At 43.1% G+C, this 23,114-nt stretch overlaps 1 protein-coding gene across 1 annotated transcript in view; it reads right to left on the bottom strand.

Moving 5' to 3' along the window:
- LOC132830603 (14-3-3 protein gamma-B) overlaps nucleotides 1-21,364 on the bottom strand; it is a 79,418-nt gene extending 58,054 nt beyond the window's left edge. The window contains exon 1 of the mRNA XM_060848465.1: nucleotides 21,031-21,364. Coding sequence (XP_060704448.1) covers nucleotides 21,031-21,117 — 87 coding nt within the window. The 5' untranslated portion in view covers nucleotides 21,118-21,364. The remainder of the gene's footprint in view (nucleotides 1-21,030) is intronic.
- Nucleotides 21,365-23,114: the final 1,750 nt, after the last annotated feature.

Here is a 23,114-nt window from a genome sequence, read left to right as displayed (position 1 = left end):
CCTCTCCAGGGACTGGTCCACTCAATCTTGTTTTAAAAATATGCAAAACCTACTTAATACTAAGCATTCAAATCAAGCTACAGGTTCTACCCAATGTCAATCCTTCTACAGTCAGAGCAGTCTTGCAAAAACCATTACTGGAGCAACTTGGTGTTTATTATAATTGGCATATTTCCATCTGCAAGCAAGATTGAGATCATTTGAGCACATTCGACTAGAACATGAGATTGGGTGACTGATTACTCAGTGGGATACATAGTCAGGACACAGTGAAAGGACAATACGCAACCAAGCAACTACACTGTCTGTCAACAAATATAATCAACTTTCATTTATCTGAAAGCCAAACACTCTTTTGAACTGTATGCAGCCCATGCTAAATCATTTGTTTGTAGAACAACACCTTAATTACCTGAAGGGATTATGTAAAAAGAAAACTTGTACAGCTAGAGGCTAAGCTGCATTAACTTGACAAACTTGAATGATGACCAATTTTAAAAGATTCAATTAGAATCCAAAAATCAGATTTCAGCCTGGGTCTTTTCTCAGGTATAACATTTGGTGTGCCTCTGCCTCCAACCCATTTATCAAAACCTTTCAGCTTCACCAAGCTGAGGGCTGCATTTAAATCAGAGGTTGAAACGATACAGGAGGAGAACAATGATAGTGGTATTAAAATGCATTAAAATCACAAAAGAGTTGTTGCTTTTTCCTTTGACTTTGCTCGATCTGTTCCAGAGCAAGGCAGAAAACAACAATGACCCATCACATCAGGTTAAAACAAGACTTCCAATGTTTCAGCTTGAAGATTGATGGGAACAAAGGGTTCATTTGGCTTGAATTCCTCGACTATTGAATTGGAGATGCCGGTGTTGGAATGGGGTGGACAAAGTTAAAAATCACAACACCAGGTTATAGTCCAACAGGTTTAATAGAAGCAGTAGCCTTTGGAGCGCTGATCCTTCATCAGGTGGTTGTGATGAAGGAGCGTCGCTCCGAAAGCTAGTGCCTCTATTAAACCTGTTGGACTATAACCTGGTGTTGAAAATGTGTTGCTGGAAAAACGCAGCAGGTCAGGCAGCACCCAGGGAACAGGAAATTCGACGTTTCGGGCATAAGCCCTTCATCAGGAATGACTTATGCCCGAAACGTCGAATTTCCTGTTCCTTGGATGCTGCCTGACCTGCAGCGCTTTTCCAGCAACACATTTTCAGCTCTGATCTCCAGCATCTGCAGACCTCACTTTTTCCTATAACCTGGTGTTGTGTGAATTTTAACTTTGAATATTGAAGATTGAGGGGTGGCCAGACCAGAATGTTAGAATGATTTGCTAATGCAGAAGATAACTTAACGACTGTGGGACATTGGAATTACGAGAGATTTCAAGCCCAATAGATTTTCACAGGCTGAGAGATAATAGACAATAAACTGCTGAGGCATCACCTTGACCCAAAAGAATGGAGAAGCAGATTAGACGGGCTGAGTGCCCTACTTCTCCTCCTATGTAGAAGATGGAAAGTTGAGAGATAACGAGTGTCTATCTTGTTTTTTTTTTGGGAATAATTAGTGGGCTATACCGAGTGTAGTTTTTCCGACCTAGTTCGTTTGGGAGTGGGTTTAGCTCAGTTGGCTGGACGGTTGGTTTGCAAAGCAGTGTGATGCCAACACTGTGTTCAATGCCTGAGGTTACCATGAAGGGTTCTTCTTCACTTACCTGGTGACCTCAGATTAATCATGACCAATAATCTGTCCTTCTAATGACAGAGCAGCCCTATGAACTGCTAAGATTATGGTGAACAGATTTGTTTGGACCAGGTGCCGCTTTCATCCTGTATAGTCTCATCCTTCAGCGGTTTTCAGTTTTAACTAGTAATGCGGTCTCTAGTTTCTCTGCAAAACTAATTGATGGGGATGGTGTTCTGAGCAGAGCACTGCAGTAACTGAAAAGGTCAGATCTATTGATTGGTCAAACCTTGGTGTTTGAAACCAAAATGTCACCATGGCTTTTACATCACCATCGTGTCTGCCTCTGTGACATTTTCCATGAAAAATGCAAGGAACTTGGGCTTTCAAGTGAAGGGAAAATACAGAATGTTGCAGAGGTTGAAAAGGAGGGGAAAAAAAAACCTGAGACAAGGTTGACCAGATGCTGAAACGTTCTGATATTGGTTTATCCTAATAAAACTTACATTGGATGTTTTCCAAAAAATGTGAACTCATTGAATTGGAGGGAGGGGCAAGAGAATAAGAAACATATGAGAAAACCACTGGAACAGTACAAATAAGAAGGGTGTGGGATCCTAAAATATTATTTGTACAAAAGGAAAAAAATCGATGGAACTGGAGATGCAAATTAAATTGGAGGATTTGATGTGGTTTCCAGAACAAAATAAACCAGACAATATGGCCTCCTTGTGGTGCAGTGGTATCCCTACCTCTAGGGTCAGAGACTCAGGTTCAAGTCCATAGGGGTGCAACAATATCTCGGAACAGGCATTTTGAAAAAGAAACAGGTTAACAAGAAAATACCTATTTAAGATGGAGGTAAGGAGCATTTTAGTCCCTCTTGTGGTAGTGGTAGCATCCATACCCTGGCCAGGGATGCCCAGGTTCAAGTTCCATCTGCTGCAGAGGTGTGTAACAACAGGTTATATTGAAAATCGGGCAATGGAAACAAACTTTCCCAGAAAAAGTAGAGAAAATGGTCAAATTCGAAGGAATAGCCTTCGCAATTGTGGAAATTTTAATGAGAGAACACAAAGCAACTAGTAATGAGGCAGTATTGATCGTATATTAATTGGGTTTAGACGTATGCAGGTGGCAATTGTCAACATATATGGCACAACGATGGTGTCCCGAGCTCCGGTTTCAGCTCCCACCTGCATCAAAAGGGTATTTCACAACATGTGCACAGCTGGTGAGCACTGGCCTCGTGCTATTATCACTGAACTCTTAACCGAGAGACCCAGATAAAGTTCTGGGACCTGGGTTTGAAGGCCACGACAGCGGGTGGTGCAATTTGAGTTCAATAATGGAAAAAAATCTAGTAGTTAGGAGTCTAATGATGACCCTAACTAAGTTGTCGGAAAAGCACATCAGATTCACCAATGTCCCTGAGGGAAGGAAATCTGCCATCCTTACCTGGTCTGGCCATGTGACTCCATACCCATAGCAAAGTGGTTGAGTCTCATTTGCTCTCTGGATAATTTTTTAAAAAGTGGGCAGTAACACCGGCCCAGTCAGGTCATATAAGCCCTATATCTTATCAACAAACCAAAGAAAAGCATTAACTGAGCATTCACAGTCCCATAGGCAGACAGGGGCTTAGTGTTCAGCATGTTTGCCTTCAATGCTCAGACCTTTGAGTATAGGTGTTGGGATGTCATTGTGTGGTTGTATAAGATATTGAGAGGCCTCTTCTGGAGTATTGTGTCCAGTTCTGGTCACCCTGTTACAGGAAGGATGTTATTAAGCTGGAGAGGGTTCAGAAAAGATTTACCAGGACATTGCTGGAAATGGAAGGTTTGAGCTATAAGGAGAGGCTGGAGATATTTTCACTGGAGCATGGGAGGTGCAAGGGTGATCTTGTAGAAGCTTATAAAATCATGAGGGGCACAGATAAGGAAGAGACCTTTTGCTAATCACCCTAGGGTGGGAGAGTTCAAAACCAGGGGGTATACTTTTAAAGTGAGAGGAGAAAGGTTTTTAAAGAAATGAGGGGCATTTTTAAAAAAAATACACAGTGGCTAGTGTGTGGAATGAACCGCCAGAGCAAGTGGTGGATGCAGGTACAGTCACTCTGTTTAAAAGACATTTGGATAAGTACATGAGTAGGGAACGGCTTGGAGGGATATGGGCTAAACACAGGTGGGTGGGACAAGTTTACTTTGGGAACATGGTTGGTGTGGACTGGTTGGACCAAAGGGTCTGTTTCTGTGCTGTATGACTATATAAACAAACACAGGGACCAACAGGTAAATGAAAAATCGGACAAACTGAGGGGCATCATCAATTCTGGAAAGGTTACTTAAAGCTTTAGGGTTACTGGTGTTCCTTGACAATGGGCCTGCACTTGCTCATCACAGAAGAAAAGGAGGCCATTCGGCCTAGCATATTGGCATTGATTAATTTTCCACCTGAACTTGTTTTTTGGATACAAAATACAGATCAAGTTCTATACAGAAGCGTCTCGATCAAATCAGTTTTAGTGCTAACAGGAGGGTAATTTCACAGAACAAAGATTCCACAGGCTGCTCAGTGATTCATTATAATGCAGTAATGGCGATTAACCACAGCAGGGACTGAGGTTACAAACCAGTTAGGTTATTTGGAAGAGTAATTCCTTCCATATCTGTCAAGTTAACACCTGATATATTCCAGTGTTCACTGCCACAAGTCAGCTAGATTACAGACAGAGTGTAACTGAGCCACACCCTCAGCTTACAGAGCTGACCTTTACCCGCCAGTGTTGCAGAATTGGATAGTGCTTGGATTACTTGTTCACCCTTTGGTCAGAGTTTGAGTGGATTTAATTTTTTTTTAAAAAAAAACAAGATCTGCAGACTTTATGGTCTGTTCTTGTCTAATAAGGTGCAGCATTTGGAGCTAAACCCAAACTGCGGGACTAAACAAAGTTCCCACCTGGGAGGTGAATAACAGTTGAATCATACCTCTTGACTTAAAAAGGTGATTGTAATGTAGTGATTGTAACAAGGTCAGCCAGGTGGACCTCAATGGGTTCCCTGATTGGGGCTATTAACCTGGTCCAATCAGGAAGCCCTGGCTGACATATAAATTGGAGTGTCAGTAGGTCTGCTCAGAGTTAGTTTGGTGTTGAAGGCTCTGCATATAAGAAGTAGCTTAGTGATAAGATAGTGGCAGTGAGAGTAATGCATATTCCTGAAGAAAGTTGCATCTTTGATTTGGGGTAAGCATTTCTAGTGTTGTTATTTGATTCTGTTGTTGAAGACTGGGACCAGAATGTGGAAAGAATGTATTTATTTATTTATTTTTTTCAGACAAATGACATTGGGGCAGATGAAAAGCAATAGGTAACTGTTAGCTTGTGGACCTGTAGCTTTTTCACTAAAGTTTTTTTGAATCACCAGAGTAATTCAAAAGTTGGTGAATTTAGTTGAATATTTGTGGGAATATAATAACCCCAAGCTGCTTCTAATTCAGAGTAAAACAAATCCTAATTCCAAAACTAGGATGGGGGAATCTGTGTATTGGAATTTTTGACTGTTAAGATGGCTGGCAAAGGCATGTGACTTCTCATTAAGCCTTACTGAGATACTGAGACCTGTAGTACTTGAATAAATGTAGCCAGGTAAATGTAACTGAAATCCAAGTGGACTTAAAAGGTACTATAGTTGGCTTTAGCCATAGAAAATATGGCAAATGGAGCATTGGAGTTGCAGGGTATGCCAATGGAAGTGGACACCCTTGCCAGGCTCAGAGCTTGGGGTACACTAGAGTGAAGGCAATTGCATGTCCTCATGCAGGATATATCCTGAGCAAGGGATCTCTGGTTTGCTGTGGGCTAACCAAAAAGGCTAACTTTAGCCAAACAGTTAAACTTTGAGGATGTGGGCTGATGGGCCATTGGAGTCACAGCAAAGAGCTTCACTACACCTAAATTGAGTAGGAGAACTTGTAGGTGGCAGTGGTTAGCACTGCTGCCTCTCAGTGCCAGAGACTGGGTTCAATTCCTGACTTCAGGTGACTGTGGAGTTTGCATGTTCTCCCCATGTCTGTGGGTTTCCTCCCACAGTCCAAAGATGTGCAGGCTAGGTGAATTGGTCATGCTAAATTGCCTGTAGTGTTGGGTAAATGTAGGGGAATGGGTGGGTTTTGCTTCAGTGTGGACTTGTTGGGCTGAAGGGCCTGTTTCCACACCATAAGTAATCTAATCAATGCAAGAGTGTTCACCACCTTGGAAGGCCATCTGTTTGGATCAGCTAAATTGCTTGAGATCCACATTGGTTCCAATCAACTTAAACATCTGGTTAAGTGGGCATTTTGTAATGGAGGTCAATAGCTGTATCTTTAAGTATTAGCATTTAGAGTAAACTGAATCTTGTGGAAGACTTCTACATGACAACCTGTACTGGAGGAACTTTACAGGTTAAGGGTATAAGTTTATTCCAGTTGTTTGAAGCAGCTGGTTCAGTTAAGGTTTTGGGCTAAGCCTATTGGAATGAATGTTCTCAGTGAATTTCACCTGGATTGGCTCAATATTTTAATTAGAAAATGGCTGCCTGAGTGACTCAGACTACCTGGAAGTCCTCACCAGGAAGGTCTTGGCACTATCAAGAGCAAAGACCACCTTGCATGTTGACACAGAATCTATTCCATGATTCTGTATGGCCTATCCTGTGCATCTGTTGTGGGCAGAGATTGGGAGGCTGGAGTGAAGGAATTAAGCCAGTCCAGGTTATAGAATATTGGCAATATTAGTTGTACCAATTTGAGGCCTGACAGGTGTTTGCCTGTGGGAATTTTAAACAGTAAAGCTTTCATAGCTGAATTCCCAATTTTGCTTTATGCAAAGCTGGTGGGGGTGTGCTGACCTTAATGAAGTTACACATGAGCTATGTGTACTTGCAGCTCAAAGATTCCCAGAAGTATACTACCCTTAATACTGCTCTTCGGATGCTGCCTGACTTGCTGTGTTTTCTAGCACCATTCTAATCTAGACTCTCTACCCTTGATATAGCCATTAGACCAAGCCCTAATGTAAGAGACCCCCATTTGGGTATCAGCTTGGGCAATTCTTTGTCTTGTGTGGGGAAGGTCATGTCTCTTTGAGTTTTGAGTGGAAAGTTTTTTTACATGGATATTGATAAAGCCCTTCATGATTGGTCCAAAAGTCATTGTTTTAGGGTGAGCTGGCAAAATGAATACAGAACTGGCTTAATGAGGGGCTCTGAAAGCTTGTGGTTTCAAAAGCCTGCTTGACTAATCTGCTATCATGTGTTTGACTGGGGTAATCACAAGCATCTCCACATCTAGGAATGGCTTCTTTAGAATGGAGGGTTGACTAGTGGTGGTCCACAGGGATTAGTGCTAGGACCTCTAATCTGATTTTAAATGATTTGAGGAAAACAGCTGGTCTAACTGGTAAGTTTGCAGACACTACTGGAGTAGCAAAGGACTCAGGACTCAGGATAGAGCAGTTGGAGGTGTAGGCAGGCAAATGGTGTTTTTTATCTGGGTAAATGAGTTATCCATTTTGGAAGGTAAAGTACAAGTGGAAGTTAATCAGAGTGATCCAACCCTTGAGTATTGATGTGCAGGTCTGCAGTCTATGGATGGTGGTAGCACAAGTAGATAAAACAAAGGCCTGTGGGATACTTGCCTCTATTGGAAGGGGCATTTTCTACAAGGATAGACAAAGCCTACTGCAGCTCTGTAGACCTTTGGTTAAGCCTCACTGAATATTGTGAACCAGACTCAGAAGGAAGTGGAGGATAAGGAAAAGGCTTACCAGGATGTTGCCTGGTATAGGGGATTTCAACTGAAAAGTTGGATAGACTGGGTTTTGAATGCTTTTCCATACTACACCAATGTGGTGGTACAGGCTTGGGACACAAACAGCCTATTGTGCTGTATGTGGCATCAGGAATGCTAATGTTAGATTGGGTCTCCACTAAGAAACCATTTATTTCAGGTGACCAGGCTTGGTGTAGTAAGCATAGGAATGGCCCTGCATGGGTGGCTGGCATGGTCAAAACATAAGATCCAATGACTTATGTGCCACAATCCTGAACAAACAAGTGGACCATATTAAGGTGTGGGATCAAAATGAGCCTGGCTCGTTGGAAATGGTGTAAGGGTTCTCCCCTCCAAGCATTGAGGTGCCTCTATTAGAGATGGAAATGGTGGATGTTGTCACCTTTGCTGCCTGAAGAGAATGGATTTTTCTTTCTGGGTGTAAGAAACAAGCCACTGTTACATGCTACCCATATCAAAAGGAGTTGGAAGCTTACCCAGTGCTAACATGCCCCAAAAAGTGATATTAAGGAAAAACAACTGGCCTATATTCTGACTTGGGAAGGATGTAGTGTTGGTCGTGTATCAGGTTCTGCTCACTCTGGTCCAACTTCCTCAGCTGGACTAGTGTTAAGCAATCTCCATATGTAGAGGTTCTTGGTGATGGGATATTAGTCTCTATGGAGTTATTTCACCTGCCATGTGTGTACACTTCTGAATCAGTGGCTGATCTTACTTTAAAAGGTTACTTATCTAGATAAGTTTTTAAACTGGCTACAATTCTATCCTTTACCAACTGGCTTTCTGGAATAGGATAGGCAGTGGAGACTTCATAAATTGAGGCAAATGTTTAATTCATTCACTGGCTGGCCAGCATTTATTGCCTGTGCCTAGGCAATTCTGGGGGTAGTTCAGAGGCAGCCACATTGCTGTGGGTCTAAAGTCAGAAGCCAGACTGGGTAAGGATGGGAAACTTCCTTCCTTGAAGGACAGGGAGTTGAGTTTTTGGCAATTGATCATTAGATTCTCTAATTCCAGATTAAATGTTGTCATAGTGGGATTTGAATCCAGGTCCCCAGAACATTAGTGGAGTTTCTGGATTGTCAGTCAACAGTACCATAAGATCATCCAGAAATGGAAAAGATTAAAGACTGAAATGAGTTCTATGCAGACCTCCTGGTATCTGATCTGAAATAGTTGTATAAATGCAGAAAGTAAAAATCAGACTAGATTTGAACTGTCTGATAGACAGATCAGCCCTTTAGACTAGTGAATTTGGTTACTTCAGGTATTTTTTTTGCAGCATAGTCTTTAGTTAGAGCCATTCCACACTAAATCTGGCTCAAACAAATCTCCTGAGCATCTAGGGAAAGGAATCCTATTGCTGACTTCACCTAACCTACTACTTTGGAGGGAAAGAAAGTGTACAACATTAACCTTATTTAAACAGTCTCTATAACTTGGCAAATTTTTTTTCGTGGGTGACCAAAGATTTGTTAATTGAGGAGCAAATTCAGGAAAGTCTATACCAAGAACAGCAATGGCTTTGAATTGTCAATTGTGATATCAATTTTAAAATTGATCAGCTTTTTTGTCAGCTTATATTAGCTGAATAAGTTTCATTTTTAAAAAAAAAACTACCAGAAGCTCTGCAGGTCTGGCATGTGAAGAAAAAGCAAAATCAATGTTTTGGGTCCAGTGACCCTCTTTCAGAACCAGAACTTGCCCTGGATGTGGGTCAGAACAGGTTAGTTTTTTAAGGTTATGGAGATAAATCAGATTAGCCATACCTCTTTGAACAGATCTGTCATGGTTCTATATTCCCTGACCTGAAGTGATTAGACATTAACATCCACTTTAAGAATCCTTAACATGACCCAAGCAAGCAAATGCAATACAATCACTTAAACTTGTGTGGAAAGAGGCCATTCAGCCCTTTGGTATGCACTGCCACTCCAAAGGGCTTCACCACCACCCCCTCCCACAGACCTGCACTTCCCATGGCTGAGCAACCTAACCTACATGTCCCTGGACACTGGCCAATCCCCCTACACTCCACATCTTTGGACTGTGGGAGAAAACCCACAGAACATGCAAACTCTAGACAGTTACCTGAGGCAGCAGCACTAACTAGTGAGCCACTGAGTCTTTCCAACACATCTTACTATTTTCCTGGTGAGGAAGGAAGAAGACTTTCCAGAACACACTTCACTCATGCCAGCTGTTCACTTGATCCAAACAGCAGCAGTGTGGCCTTGTGCAGTGAAATATTTCATTATTATAGAACTAAGCTGGAGACTGACACTAATTTTAATGTCAAATGATTTGCATCAACTTTTGCTTTTATTCAGAAAATTGATTAGCAGCTACTAAAATGACAACCACTCCAATTAAATGTTGGTGAGCTACTGATGTAGTTGTAAAAGACAAACTTCATTTTCTGAAATGAAGGGAAAAGCTACAGAAATGTCCCACCCTAATCATTAATGCGTTTGTTGACTTGCCAGTCACTTCCAGGACTGAAGCTGATTGTAATTAAAGTTTAGTTTCCTAGTTATTTGCACAAACAGTGCAGGCTCTCTTTAAATAGTGAGGCCACAAGATCCAATTGGATACAGTTTAAAATTTGAGATGACATGGTTTCTCATTGAGAATTTCCACCTTGTGGAGAGAGCCTCCATCTTAATCCACAAACAGGTTGTTTTCAGCCTGTTCCTGCTCCACAAGTCTTTTTCAGACTTCTCTCCACTGTTGCCAGACCAGCTGAGTTTCTCTAGCTGTTGAAGTTGCCAGCATCTGCAAGTCTGTTTTACTGAACATCTTTTGCTAATTTGGAATAGGTAGAACTTCCACCTTGTATTCAGTATTTCATCCAGGTAGTCACTTCCTAATTGGCTTGCTACATAATCACCAGCTGTTCCCAATTTCCTTCTCCTGAGAGGGAAGCCAGACAGCCCAATAGTGCACAAATTTAAAATTATAGTTGCTTACTGCTGTTAGTGTTTTGTACAAATGTATACAAATCTACAAGGTTATCTGGGCCACACCATACAGGAATGTCCTGTAACATTCTGATAACAGGGGACACAGGAACACCTAGACAGTACACCCAGAAAAGATCCTAGAAAACCATTACTACAAACTAGTTGGACCAAAAGATCTTTCTGTACTGTGACTAACTACTCCTCACTGATCAGTTCCATTAGCAAGCAATGGGAACTTGTTAAATATGTAAACAGACAAGACTGGTTGCAATTGACACCAATCCAGTCAATTTCCCTTTAAATTTGGACTCTAAACATTAACTAGCATCTCCAGAGATGCTGCTAGACTGGAGTTTCTCCAGCATTTTGCTGGGTGAGGAATGTCCCCTTCCCAGAAGGGGGAGGGGAGAAAGCTCACTCCAAGGATGAGCATGGTCAGACAGAACAGCAAGAAACCTTCCTGTTCATCAAAGGCCACACCATTGAGTGGGAAGAACAACATCCACATTGATTTTTGGTTCATCCAAAGCACTCAACGTTCCAAAGTGACAGTATCAACACAGCGTCTGTTCAGTGGTTCCACCATGAATGCTGCTGGGTTATTTGGCTCCAGCCCAACTGTGACTAGGAAAGTTGGCTTTGCCAAATCTTTAGAAGTAATTCAAATTTAGAACTCTTTCTGCTACTTTGATCAAAATGCCAGCATGAAACACCAGTTGAAGGGTAGAAGGAACCTAGCAGCTTGCTCTATTTCACTACATTCACTAATCCTTTTTACTGAAAAACAGAAGTTTTGAATGGAATCCTGGGGAAAAAACATGGTGTCATTTAATGTCTGCTATCTAGCCACTTAAAGCACTGAAGGAATCAGCCCTAAACACCAAGTATTGGTTGCTCCCTCTTAGAGCACATGGACAAGGTGGCCATTCGGCCTGCTCTAACATTTGACAGTCGTCGATTTTGTATATTGAAAGATAGTCCGATCAGCCATGACTACCCAAAAGCCTTCTACCCCTGTTCTTCCCATCAATCCAACTTAATATTTGGATATTAGCTCTAAGCTCAGACACCAGCAGACTTTTCTGACAATGGTCAGATTATCAATTGCCCAGAAAGCAGAAATGGGGCTTTCCTGGCTTTAGTGCCACACATCTCCAGATGGTAAAATCCAGTGAATAGTCACCAACTTCATTCAATCCCATAAGACTGGCTCATTAGGACAAAGTCCTCAACAGCTCCATTCAGTATTTTCTCCCATCTCAGTAATGTTAACTGATACTTTACTTCTACCCTCTTTCCCCAACATGAGGTGAGATACAAGGCATTAATTAGATGGCCTTGTTGGGCTGAATGTCTACAGTATGGAAACACTTCCACACTGGTGCTTGAAGTAACCTACCCCCACCCTATATCTAATGCACCAAACACTTGTGTTAATTTAACACAGCCAGTTCACCAGACCTGCCAATTTTTGGATTGTGGGAAGAAACCAAAACACAAAAGGAAACCCACACTGACAGTTGTCAGAGGGTGGAATTGAACCTAGGTCCCTGGTGCTGAGGCAGCAGTGCTAGCCACTGAGCCACCACACTGCCCTTAGATGTAACTTTTCTCTCCAGTCTACATCTAGTTATGGACATTCATTTAATCAGGTGAGCACAACACACCAACACCACATTTCTGCACTACAAATCATTCTTTCCGTACTACTGCCTTTTTGCTATTTCGTAGTAAGCTGCATTGCCTTTACTACATGCTTTCCACTAATTGGTCTGGGTTACTGAGGGTTAGTGTGGACTTGTTGGGCCAAATGGTCTGTACCCACAAAAATCTAATCTCTAGCCTTTCCCCTCCCCACCTTAACCTGTGCTCTCTAATTTTGAAATCTTACCTTGAGGAAAAGTCTTGTCTATTTACCTTATCCATGTCCCTCACCTTTTTTATAAATCTCCTCCATAAGGATCCCCTCAGCCTCTGGCACTCCAGGGAAAGAGGCATCCCAGCCTCCCTATAGCTCAAGCCCTTCAAACCCTGACAACATCCTTGTAAATATTGTCTGAACCTCCTTTGAGATGGAAGGAGTGATTGGTAGTTAATCAGATTTTGTACTTTTCCTCCTCATCCTGGCTCAGTCAACAGGCCAGACAGAAACACTGACCGGTTTTCTCCACAGACACTGCCAGATCAGAAAGGTTTTCCAGTATATTCTCATTTTAGATTTTTCCACAATGCACAACATTGCTACACAAGCCTATTGGTAAGAAACTCTGTCCAGCCCAGCTACAAGAGACCATATATTTGTCCCTCAAGGGCAAAAATAACTACAGCTCATTGCCAGATGTGCTGTAATATACTGGTTTTGTTTAAAATGCCCTAAGATTGTTCTTCCTCCCACTTCCTCTGGATGATTCACACTGGGGTGTGGTAACAGTGACTCATTGAAATGATCATTGTGCCTGCAGGAACCCATTCTGCATTTTGCCTTATGGCTTTACCACACTTGCAAGCTAGCCTCAATCAAATATTGGCTAGAACAAGGGGTAGAATTCTGAACGATACTTCCTAAGATGTCACTAGCAGGTTGAAGATTATGAAGACAAATGTATTCTGGGAGCTGACCCAACCAGGTAATTAAACACTTTCTCACTTAGTCTACAAGAAACAGCTGATTACACTCCAGTTATACTCAGGAAATGTTAGTCCACAAAAGAATTTTTTATAAAATCACAAATTAAAGAATGAGACTCTAATCAAAGACCTGACTGATTAATGCTGGCAGATTTCTTTCATTAAAAATGGTATGTGTGAACCAAACAGGATTTTGACAATACTTAAGCTAGCTTTAAATTTTCTAGACTTGTAAAATGCCCTATGGTGTAATTTTAAGTAGGGTAGTGAGAATTTGCTGATCCACAATTGCCCTCAAGGTGGTGCTGAGTAGATGACTAGTTCAGATATTTTGGTTGTCTGATCTTAAACTGTTGTCATGCCCTACTTTAGTGACAGTAATCTAGAAGCATTTAAGAGCTTCCAGTCAGATGTGCAGCATAGAAACAGACCCTTCAGTCCAACCTGTCCATGCTGACTAGATATCCCAACCCAATCTATTCCACCTGCCAGCACCTTGTTCACATCCCTCCAAACCCTTCCTAATCATGTACCCATCAAAATGCCTCCAATATTGCAATTGTACCAGCCTCCAGCAGCTCATTCCATACACAAACCACCCTCTGCACAAAAAAGTTACCCCTTAGGTCTTGTCTTCACCCCCCCCCCCCCCCACCCACCCCACCCAAAACCTATGCCCTCTAGTCCTGGACTCCCTGACACTAGGGAAAAGATTTACCTATTTATCCTATCCATGCCTCTCCATTTTGTAAACCTCTATGGTCACCCCTCAGCCTCTGACACTCCAGGGAAAACAGCCTGTTCAGCCTCTCCCTATAGCTCAAATCCTCCAACCCTGGCAACATCCCTAAATCTTTTCTGACCAGTCAGCTGGACTTTTATTCCTGATGAAGGGCTCATGCTCGAAACGTCGAATTCTCTATTCCTGAGATGCTGCCTAACCTGCTGTGCTTTGACCAGCAACACATTTGCAGCTGTGATCTCCAGCATCTGCAGACCTCATTTTTTACTTTTCATAAACATCTACATAGTACAGGGTTAATACTAGGCTACCAATATAGTCTGTTAAATAGGCAACTTGCATCAAAGGCACAGGAACAAAATTTGCACTTCCAAAATGCCTGTTACCTGTTCTTGCTCCAGTGGCTTCTCATCCTGTTCAGCTAACTGTTGTCACACTTGGGAAATGCAAATGTGGCTCATTGCATCTTTAGTAAATAAAGTAATAGATCTGTTTGGTGTGATGCCAATACTCAATGAGTGACCTAATCACTTTCCATAAAATGGAAGGACAACCAGGAGAATGGACTTTTTTCTTATCTCAAATCCTTTACTTAAGGAATGGTGGGATAGAGAATCATCCATTGAGTCCAGACTTCAACCCTTCTGTCGATCTTTGGGGCAGCATGGTGGCTGTGGTTAGTGCTACTGCCTCTCGGCACCAGGGACCTGGGTTAGATTCCAGCCTCTGGTGACTGGAGTTTACATGTTCTCCCTGTATCTGATTCTTCCAGGTGCTCAGATTTCTTACCACAGGTTAGGTGGACCAGCCATGGGAAATGCAAGGATAGGCTGGCGGGGGCTTGGATCTGGGTGGGATGCTCTTTGAATCGACACTGAATCCAAAGGGCCAAATGGCCTGCCGTCATACTGCAGGGATTCCAACTAGTCCATGCTGACCATAATCCTAAACTAGTCCCACCTGCCTGCACATGATCTATCTCAAAATATTGTATTCAAGTACTTGCCTAATGCCTTTCAAACATTGTGTAACTGTACCTACATCCACCACCTAATTGAAGTTGATTCCTGATAAACCACTAAATAAAATCACCTCTCCTGACCTTAAGTATGACTGCTAATCTTCTCCTCTTCCCCACCCCAAATCTAGGGAAAAGCTATCTGACATTCACACTATAAAATGTTGTGCAAGGTTCACTAATGTAAATTCCTAAAACCTGGTCCACGTAGTCACTGATCAGTGAGTTTTAACAGGTCAAATCACTGCATTGCATTTCCTTATTGTGCACAAGTTCTAAGACCAGAGCTTCAGAGCTTGCAGAGATATTCAAATCATTGGCAAATGGATTTTACTGTTCTAATCCCATTTTCCAGAACTTGAAACTTAGAGGTACTACTTTATGAAGCTGATGTACAAAACAAGATATCTTAATTATTTCTCTAGACTGTGTTCCGAAAAAGTGGATTAATTTTGTTTGAGCTTAATTTGTGATTCCTCCTAATGTGTTTTTTTTTCTGAAACCAGAAAATTGACCACATTGCACTCAAACCTTCAAAGATAAGGGTGATAAATCCCTGGACATGACTGTCTGCATCGTAAGGGCTTAAAGGTTAGTGGCAATAGACAGTGGATGCATTGTTCTAATCTAAGATCTCAATTTCTAAAGGTCCAAGTGGATTAAATTGCAAATGCTAAATCTTCCCTGAATAAAAGGGAGCAGGAAGGAATAGCAGAATATTTAGTAAAGCTTCATGCAATCAAGACAGTTTTGTAAAAATTGTTAAATTTTTGCTGGAGTTGATTGAGAACCAGTAGATGCCGCACACTTCAATTTCCAGAAAGTGGCCATAATCCTAAACTAGTCCCACCTGCCTGCACATGATCTATCTCTCCAAATATTGTATTCAAGTACTTGCCTAATGCCTTTCAAACATTGTAACTGTACCTACATCCTCCACCTAATTGAAGTTGATTCCAGATGAACCACTAAACAAAATCACCTCTCCTGACCTTCAGTATGGCCACTAATCTTCTCTTCTCTACCCCCACCTGCCAGAAAGTGGCGAACGACCCCAACACAAAATAGGGGCTCATGGCACTGGGGGTAATCCATTATATTAGCATGGATCAAGGTGTGGTTAACAAATCAGAAATGCTACTTTCAGTGGAAAGATGCAACTAATGAATGTCAAATTGATCAGTCTCTATTTACAATAAGGGCAGGGACAAGTGTAATCTAGCCACCTAAGAAATCACAAAATAGGTAGATAGCACATTGCATTATGCATTTTAAGATAATGCAATCTGGCTGAGTAGGCAAAAACATGGCAGGTGGAGTTTAAAGTAGGTGAGTGAGGACATCCCACTTCTACAGGAAGAACCAAGAGGCAGGCCATTTAAATGAAGAGATCTTCCAAAAATATTCAGAAGGATTGGGGTGTTCTTATATGAAACACCAGGTGCAAATAAGAGGAAAATGTCATTAGTGGTCTTTACTGGGGAACTGAAGTTTGAGAGAACTGTACAGTATTGGCAAGACCTCACCTGGAACACTACAGTTTTAGCCCTTGCCTTTAACAAAGGATATACTGGCATTGAAGGTAGTTCAAGAATTCTATCTAACCCCTTTTGGACAAAGGGGTTTTAAATTCCCTCCTGGGATGAGGGCTTGACTGACTAGGCCAGTATCTGGTGCCCATCCCAAATTGCCCTAAGGGCAGTAAGAGTCAACCATATTGCTCTGCTCTGGGTCTGGAGTCATATGCAGGCAAAACCAGGTATTGACTTACAAAGAACAGCTAAACACCTTAGGCCTATTAGCCTTTAGTAGAAAGGGTAATCCTCAAACATACAAGTCTATGTTGAGAAGATCATTCTCTAGTGGAGGACATGGCCTTGTTCTGAAACTCCTCTACAAACTGAAATGGACAGGAATTTCTATGCTCATGATTGTGAATGGCTGGAATTCTTTATCCCATAGTGCTGTAGAAGCTGAAATACTAAAATTGAGATTTTTGAAAGAGTAATTGGCAAAGAGGTATTGAGTCCTGGATCAGCCATGATCTTATCAAATGGTGAGGCAGTGTTGAGGGGCTGAATGGCCTACTTCTGTTCCTGTTAAATTTTAAAAAAAAACTACTTCTTAGATTAAGTGTTCCAGAGGATGTCAAAATGACAATAGCTTAATGTCTATCACTGGCAAATGTTAGTCTATTATAAAAGGCTGTAATACAGAGCACTTAAATACCCAAGAAAATACTGCAGTGCTAATATAGCCTCATTTTGGGGAAATCATGCCTGAAATTTTAATACAGCTTTGGGTGAGAATAAACTTCCAATGTTTGGATCTCAAAAGGCAGTTAAATAAGGTACTGCATATAAAGCTTGTGTAAAAGTATGTGCTTGGGTATTGTCAGTTGACACTGAAGACTGGCTAGCTAAATGCCATTTCAAATGGCATCCTCTAACTTGTGGTGTGCCACAGGGATCAAAGAGCTCCTTTTTAAACAGCACCTTTCAAACCCATTAACATGCTCATCTAGAGAGCTGCAAATACATGGGAACATCACTACCTGCAAATTTCCATTCAAGCCACTCACCATCTTGCATGGAAATATAATTGCCACTGGGTCACAATCCTATAAATGCCCTCCCTAAGGGCATTGTAGGTCAAGCTACAGCATATGGACTGCAGCAGTCAAGAAGGCAGCTTACCACCACCCACCTTCAAGGTCCACTAGGATGGACAAAAACTGGTACAAGTCAGTCTGTTATGGCCTACATGAGATGAAATTAAGGCCTTGGACTTGTGAATTAGCAGGCTAGGCTTGAGCTACATGACCACTCCTGCTACATTCTCCAACTATGTACATCAAATAACTAAAGGTTTTCTCAAACTGAGTTTTTAAACAACTGTCTTAAATTACGAGCAAAAACCACAGAATTCCAGGGAAAGGACCTTAGCAGCTGTAAGCTAAAGCATTGATTCCTTTTGATCAAAAGACCAAAAACCACAGCACAGGTCTTTAACAGTTGCAGGAGATTACAGAAAAAAGGTAATCATGGAGGGATTGGAAAAGGAGCAATTGTAAAAATGTTTCCTCAAGGGTAGCATAGTGGCTCAGTGATTAGCACTCCTGCCTCAACACCTAGAGTCCAGGTTCAAGCCTAGCCTGTATGGCTGACATGCAGTTTGCAAATTCTCTCCTGGTCTGTGAATTTCCTCCTACAGTCCAAACATGTCCAGGTTAGGTGGATTAGCCATGCTAAATGCAAATTTGGGGAGGAAGCTGGAATTGGGTGGGATGCATGTCAGGGTCTGTGCAGACTCAATGGCCTCTCTGCACTGTAGGTATTCATCTCCATACAAAGAATTTTGGACAGCTGAACTCTTTAGTAGGATGCAGTGTGGAAAGGGAGCAAGGAATTCACTGGAATGGTCAACTCAAGTTGACAAGACAAATGAATGGTTCAAGATAAGTGAAGCAGCAATGTCAGTGAGAATTTCTTTGTGAAAGCTTGGATCAGTGGTCAGAATTTTGAGATCTAATACAACCAAGGTTGAAACAAGAACCACTTTTTTGATTGTAGCAAGCACTGACTACTTTGGTCCTCCTGATGACTGATTGATTAAACCCTGCTCACCCATTAACAAATGATCAGATCAGCAGTTGGATAACTTAGCAACAGTGGAGGAGTTGAGAGCCAATGGTGAGGTGGTGGTCATGTGGGGAAAAATAAACAGTCAAGTTGTTATCTGGGGCAAACAGATTAAAGGAGAGTTTGGGAGCAAGAGAAGCCATTTTAGGTAATACTGGCTATCTTAGATTTAGGTAGTGGTATTGGACTGGGATGAGCAAAGTTAACACCAGGTTACAGTCCAACAGGTTTATTTGGAAGCACTAGCTTTCAGAGCACTGCTCCTTTGTTCAGTATGATCAGACTATGATCCTGCCTTAATAGCTACCTGACAAAAGAACAGTGTTCAAAGCTAGTTATTTTAAATAAACATTGATTATAACCTTAGGAATGGCAGCAGGGAAGTGCTGTTCCAGTCACTTCTCCAATGGAGAGGTGATGGGGGAGGAAGGATGCTGTGGTCAATAATCTGAAGTCAAGGTAACTCCATTGGTTAATCATATAGGACATCAGTGACTTTGACAATAGCCATGTTATATCAGTGGGGCAGAATCACAACTGACAGAAACCCAGGCCTGAGAAAGGTGGGTACAGCTGTTGGGAGAGGTCTGTAATGGGACCATAGCCAACAAGGATGTTGGGTTTCTATTTGGATAGAGGGGGCAGATGTGGGGAGAGGGACAAAGCTAAAGGTCAGACCCCATAGGAACCAGCACTTCGAAGAAAGGAGTGAGGCAGCAGAAATAGGGCAATATCCAGTTGGTAACTGCACAGGGAATGTCAAGGTAATGGACGGACTCATTAGAAATCTAACTCTACTGGTGAAGATGCAGAGCAGAGGCCTTTCATGTGCATAATGACTCAAAAGGGCCTGCTATCTAACACCATTTTTGTTAATTTTAAAGTCGAAGGTAGCATTCCGCATCCTTCCTGTAATAAGAATAACTACCTCCTGCATTTGCTTCTGCCCCGACTGGTCAATCTCGCGTGTGCCAGGAGGGCCGAATCGAATAAGGCGTGTCCTGAGTCGGACCCCACTAACGCTAACCACCCCCCGCCCCGTTCGCCAGCAGAAAGATCAGGAAACAAAGCGGCATTTTTGCAAAACGGTGAATAAATCTGGCACCTAATTTGGTGCTGGAGGGGAGGAACAGGGCGTGGACTGACACGGGTGCCAATGTTGCACTAAGCAGGTCAGTGAAGCCCAGCAACCTTACAGGGGGAAAAAAACCCCTAAGCAGCTTTGTCACAGTATTACCCACTTCAATCACATCTTTACCAGATCGGAAATATCCTCCGCCCACTGCCACCGCTGAAATTTAAATCAATAACATCCTGCATTATGGCGAACAAAAGAAAAATATTTGTAGTGAGGACAGAAGGCAGTGTGAAAGGCGGCGGGTGGGGCGCTGAACGCGTGTATCTCTCAGGATATAGACACCAGGATACAAATACTGCAATAAAGCCTCCATCACTCCCACTAATACCCACGGCCGTTTCGGTTTTATGGGGAGGTAGAGGGTTGGTGGTGGAAGAGATTTTCTTTTTGGAATCTGTGCGTAATACTGGCAGAATCTTCTGGAAATGCTCCTCGCTTTGTTCGCTGGTCCTGTGCAGCCACACAGCACGCTGCATTTCAGGGCTTTCGGGGCGCGAAGATAAAGTGCCCCTCCTTCCCCATTGCGGTTCAGACACACCACCTTTTTTTTATTGAAGAAGGATCCCAGAGGGACATGGAGAGGCTGGAACGGACATCTTCCCCACCCCTCCCTCCCTCCCTCCCTCCCCCATTTCCATCTGGCTGAAGCCATACAGAGGGTCTGCTCAAAGTGTGCCCATGGGGAGGGGTTTACGGTAAGGAAAACTGTTTAGAGCAATTTCACTCCTTTTGAAAGATAACATTTCAGCTGGTACTGGGGCGGGGGTGGGACGAGTCGACCTGATTTTGGGTGGGGGAGACGAGGGGTTCAGAAACTATTCACCAGGCACCGCCCCAGCGCCCAACCCAGGAATATCCGCATTCAATTATTTTTCTTATGGCCGAGCCGACAAAAAAAAAGGCACAGATACCACCTGTCCAATCACAAAACGCGAGGAAAGGAACTGACCCAGACATCCACTTTACACAAACCGCCTTCCTCACACAGGACCCAGGCAACACACATTAATCCACCGAGTTAGAGAATTAGAGGTGAACACCTTTTGCAATCTCGATTTTTTTTTTCCCCCCATATGTCGCCTATCCTAGTATCAAAATTTGCAAGTCAGCCATCTCCCAGGGCGAGGCCTGGGGGAGAATTAAACGCCACACAACGCGCTACACCCCCCCCCCCCCCCCAAATCCATTCATTTGCAAACAGCTTTCGGGGCATCGCCCATTGAGTTACCCCCCCACACACAGGCGGAGTGACCAGGAGAAAGAATGGGGATGATTTTAAGAGGGGGGAAAAGGCGAGAGGGAGGGGAATAATAGAGAAATGAGTGTGTGGGGTGGGGGAAAGAAGAGGGGGGGGCTGGGGAAAATAAAAAGCCACAAAGACATACCGATTTCATTGCTGCTGCCATATCATCGTATCGTTCGGCTTGCTCAGCCAGGCGGGCTTTCTGCACTAACTGCTCGCGATCTACCATGTTGTCTGGCTGGATTCACTAACCGCCACCCAATGCTATGGGATCTAAAGGTTGCTTTATTGCTCCTCCTGCAGCAGCAGCCGCTGTCGCCCAGTTGCCGCAGCCAGTGCCCTGCCTCTCTGTGTGTGTGGGTGTGTGTGTGTGTCTGTCTCCCTGTCTGTCTCTGTCTCTGTCTCCGTCTCCGTCTCACTCTCTCTCTGTCTCTCTCTTTCTCGCCGGCAGGACAACCCCTCACCCTTGTCCCAACATTCCGCGCTGACGTCATTGCCCATATATAGGCACCGCCCGGCGCTGACGTCATGGGCCGGCCCCCCGGAATTCCTCTTTTGGATACAGTGTCGCGGCGCCGCGCTCTGCCCATTGGCTGGGCCCGCGGTTGCAATTTCCTGCCTTCGCTTGACCCGCCGAAAACTACACTTCCCGAGCACTCCTCCCAGCGCCAGCCCCGCTCCGACTTTCTGCCCTTTTGCCCGGGTCCCGATCCAAGGCTGGACCGTCTGTGGAATTGGGAGCAGTCTCCACCCAGTCTCAGGGTGTGGGTCCAAGTGTTAAACTTATCGCTGTGAGTCAGAGGCGGCTCTGGGCTGGCGAATCCGAGAATCGGAGCGGAATGCGCTGAGATCGGGAGAAAAAAAAAGGACGTGTCTTTTCATGTAATGATCAGTGCCCGAGCTCAACGCTTTCTCCAACTCCTTGAAGTGCTTGTTCAAATGAAGTTGCTACTTGTAATTTTTGGCTTAGCAAGGTTCCACATCAGAAATAACTGACCGGGTAATCTTGCAATCGTTGAACAAATAGCTTTGCTTTGAAATAGAGGCACACGACCGTTTTAGATCCACTTGGGAGAGCGATCTAGGCCTTGGTTTCGTGTCCCACACTTAAAGATAGGACCTTGTGACAACGTAGCCTTCCGTCAGCGCAGCCTTGACTATGACTATTCGTTTCTCCAATGTTTTATTTTCTGTTTGATTTCTACGCTGTAAGCAGCTGGATGTCTAGATCCCCCAACCTCCTAAGTCAGAAACAAGGTTTTTAACCATTGGCTCACGACCGCCATTTTCCTGAGAAGTTGAAAACCACATCACACCAAGTTATAGTCCAACAGGTTTATTTGGAAGTACTAGCTTTCGGAGCGTTGTTAAGAGTCATAGAGCCCGTGTTTCAGCATGGAAACAGACCCATCGTTCCAACTCGTCCATGTTGACCAGATATCCTAAATTAATCTAGTCCCATTTGCCAGCATTTGACCCATATCCCTCTAAAACTCTTCCTATTCATATACCCATCTTTTTAAATGCTATATTGTACTAGCTGCCACCATTTCTCTGGCAGCTCATTCAACACACGCACCACCCTCTGCAAAACTTGTCCTTTTTGAGTCTGTTTTAAATCTTTCCCTTCTCCTCCTAAACCTAGGCCATCCTGGTTTTGGACTCCCCCACACCAGGGAAAAGACCTTTGACTATTTACCACATCCAAGCCCCTCATGATTTTATAAACCTCTATAATGTCACCTCTCAACCTCAGACAGTCCAGGGAAAACAGCCTCAGCTGATTCAGCCTCTGCCTATAGCTCAAATATAGGTTTGCAGAAAATTGAAGAGATATTGGGCCATGATTTGGATAAAAATATTGTATAAGGCTATAGGGAAAACAGGGGATTGGCATGAGGTAATGATGCTAATTGGAAGAGCTGGGGTAGGCAAGAAGTGAATGGCCTGCTCCATAACAAATTCTGTGAGTCATTTACAAGGGCAATGATCTGCATCATCCATTGAACGTGAAGGTCACTTAGAAATAATTACATCAGATTTGAGTATTGCTGGAAAAGGAACATGTTTTGTTGAAGAATTTCATCTTGTGCCCATCAGGGCATTTCACAAGAATACCAATTCAAAGAGGGAACCAACATTTATACCCCAGTCAGTGTACATGTTCTTTTTGTCTGCAAAGCCCAGGATCATTTGTATTAATGTATGGATTATCCAGCAAATGTT

Source organism: Hemiscyllium ocellatum, chromosome 31, assembly GCF_020745735.1.
Source record: "Hemiscyllium ocellatum isolate sHemOce1 chromosome 31, sHemOce1.pat.X.cur, whole genome shotgun sequence".
Classification (NCBI taxonomy): Eukaryota; Metazoa; Chordata; class Chondrichthyes; order Orectolobiformes; family Hemiscylliidae; genus Hemiscyllium; species Hemiscyllium ocellatum.
Note: the sequence above shows the minus strand (reverse complement) of the source record. Positions and strands in the feature narration are given on the sequence as shown.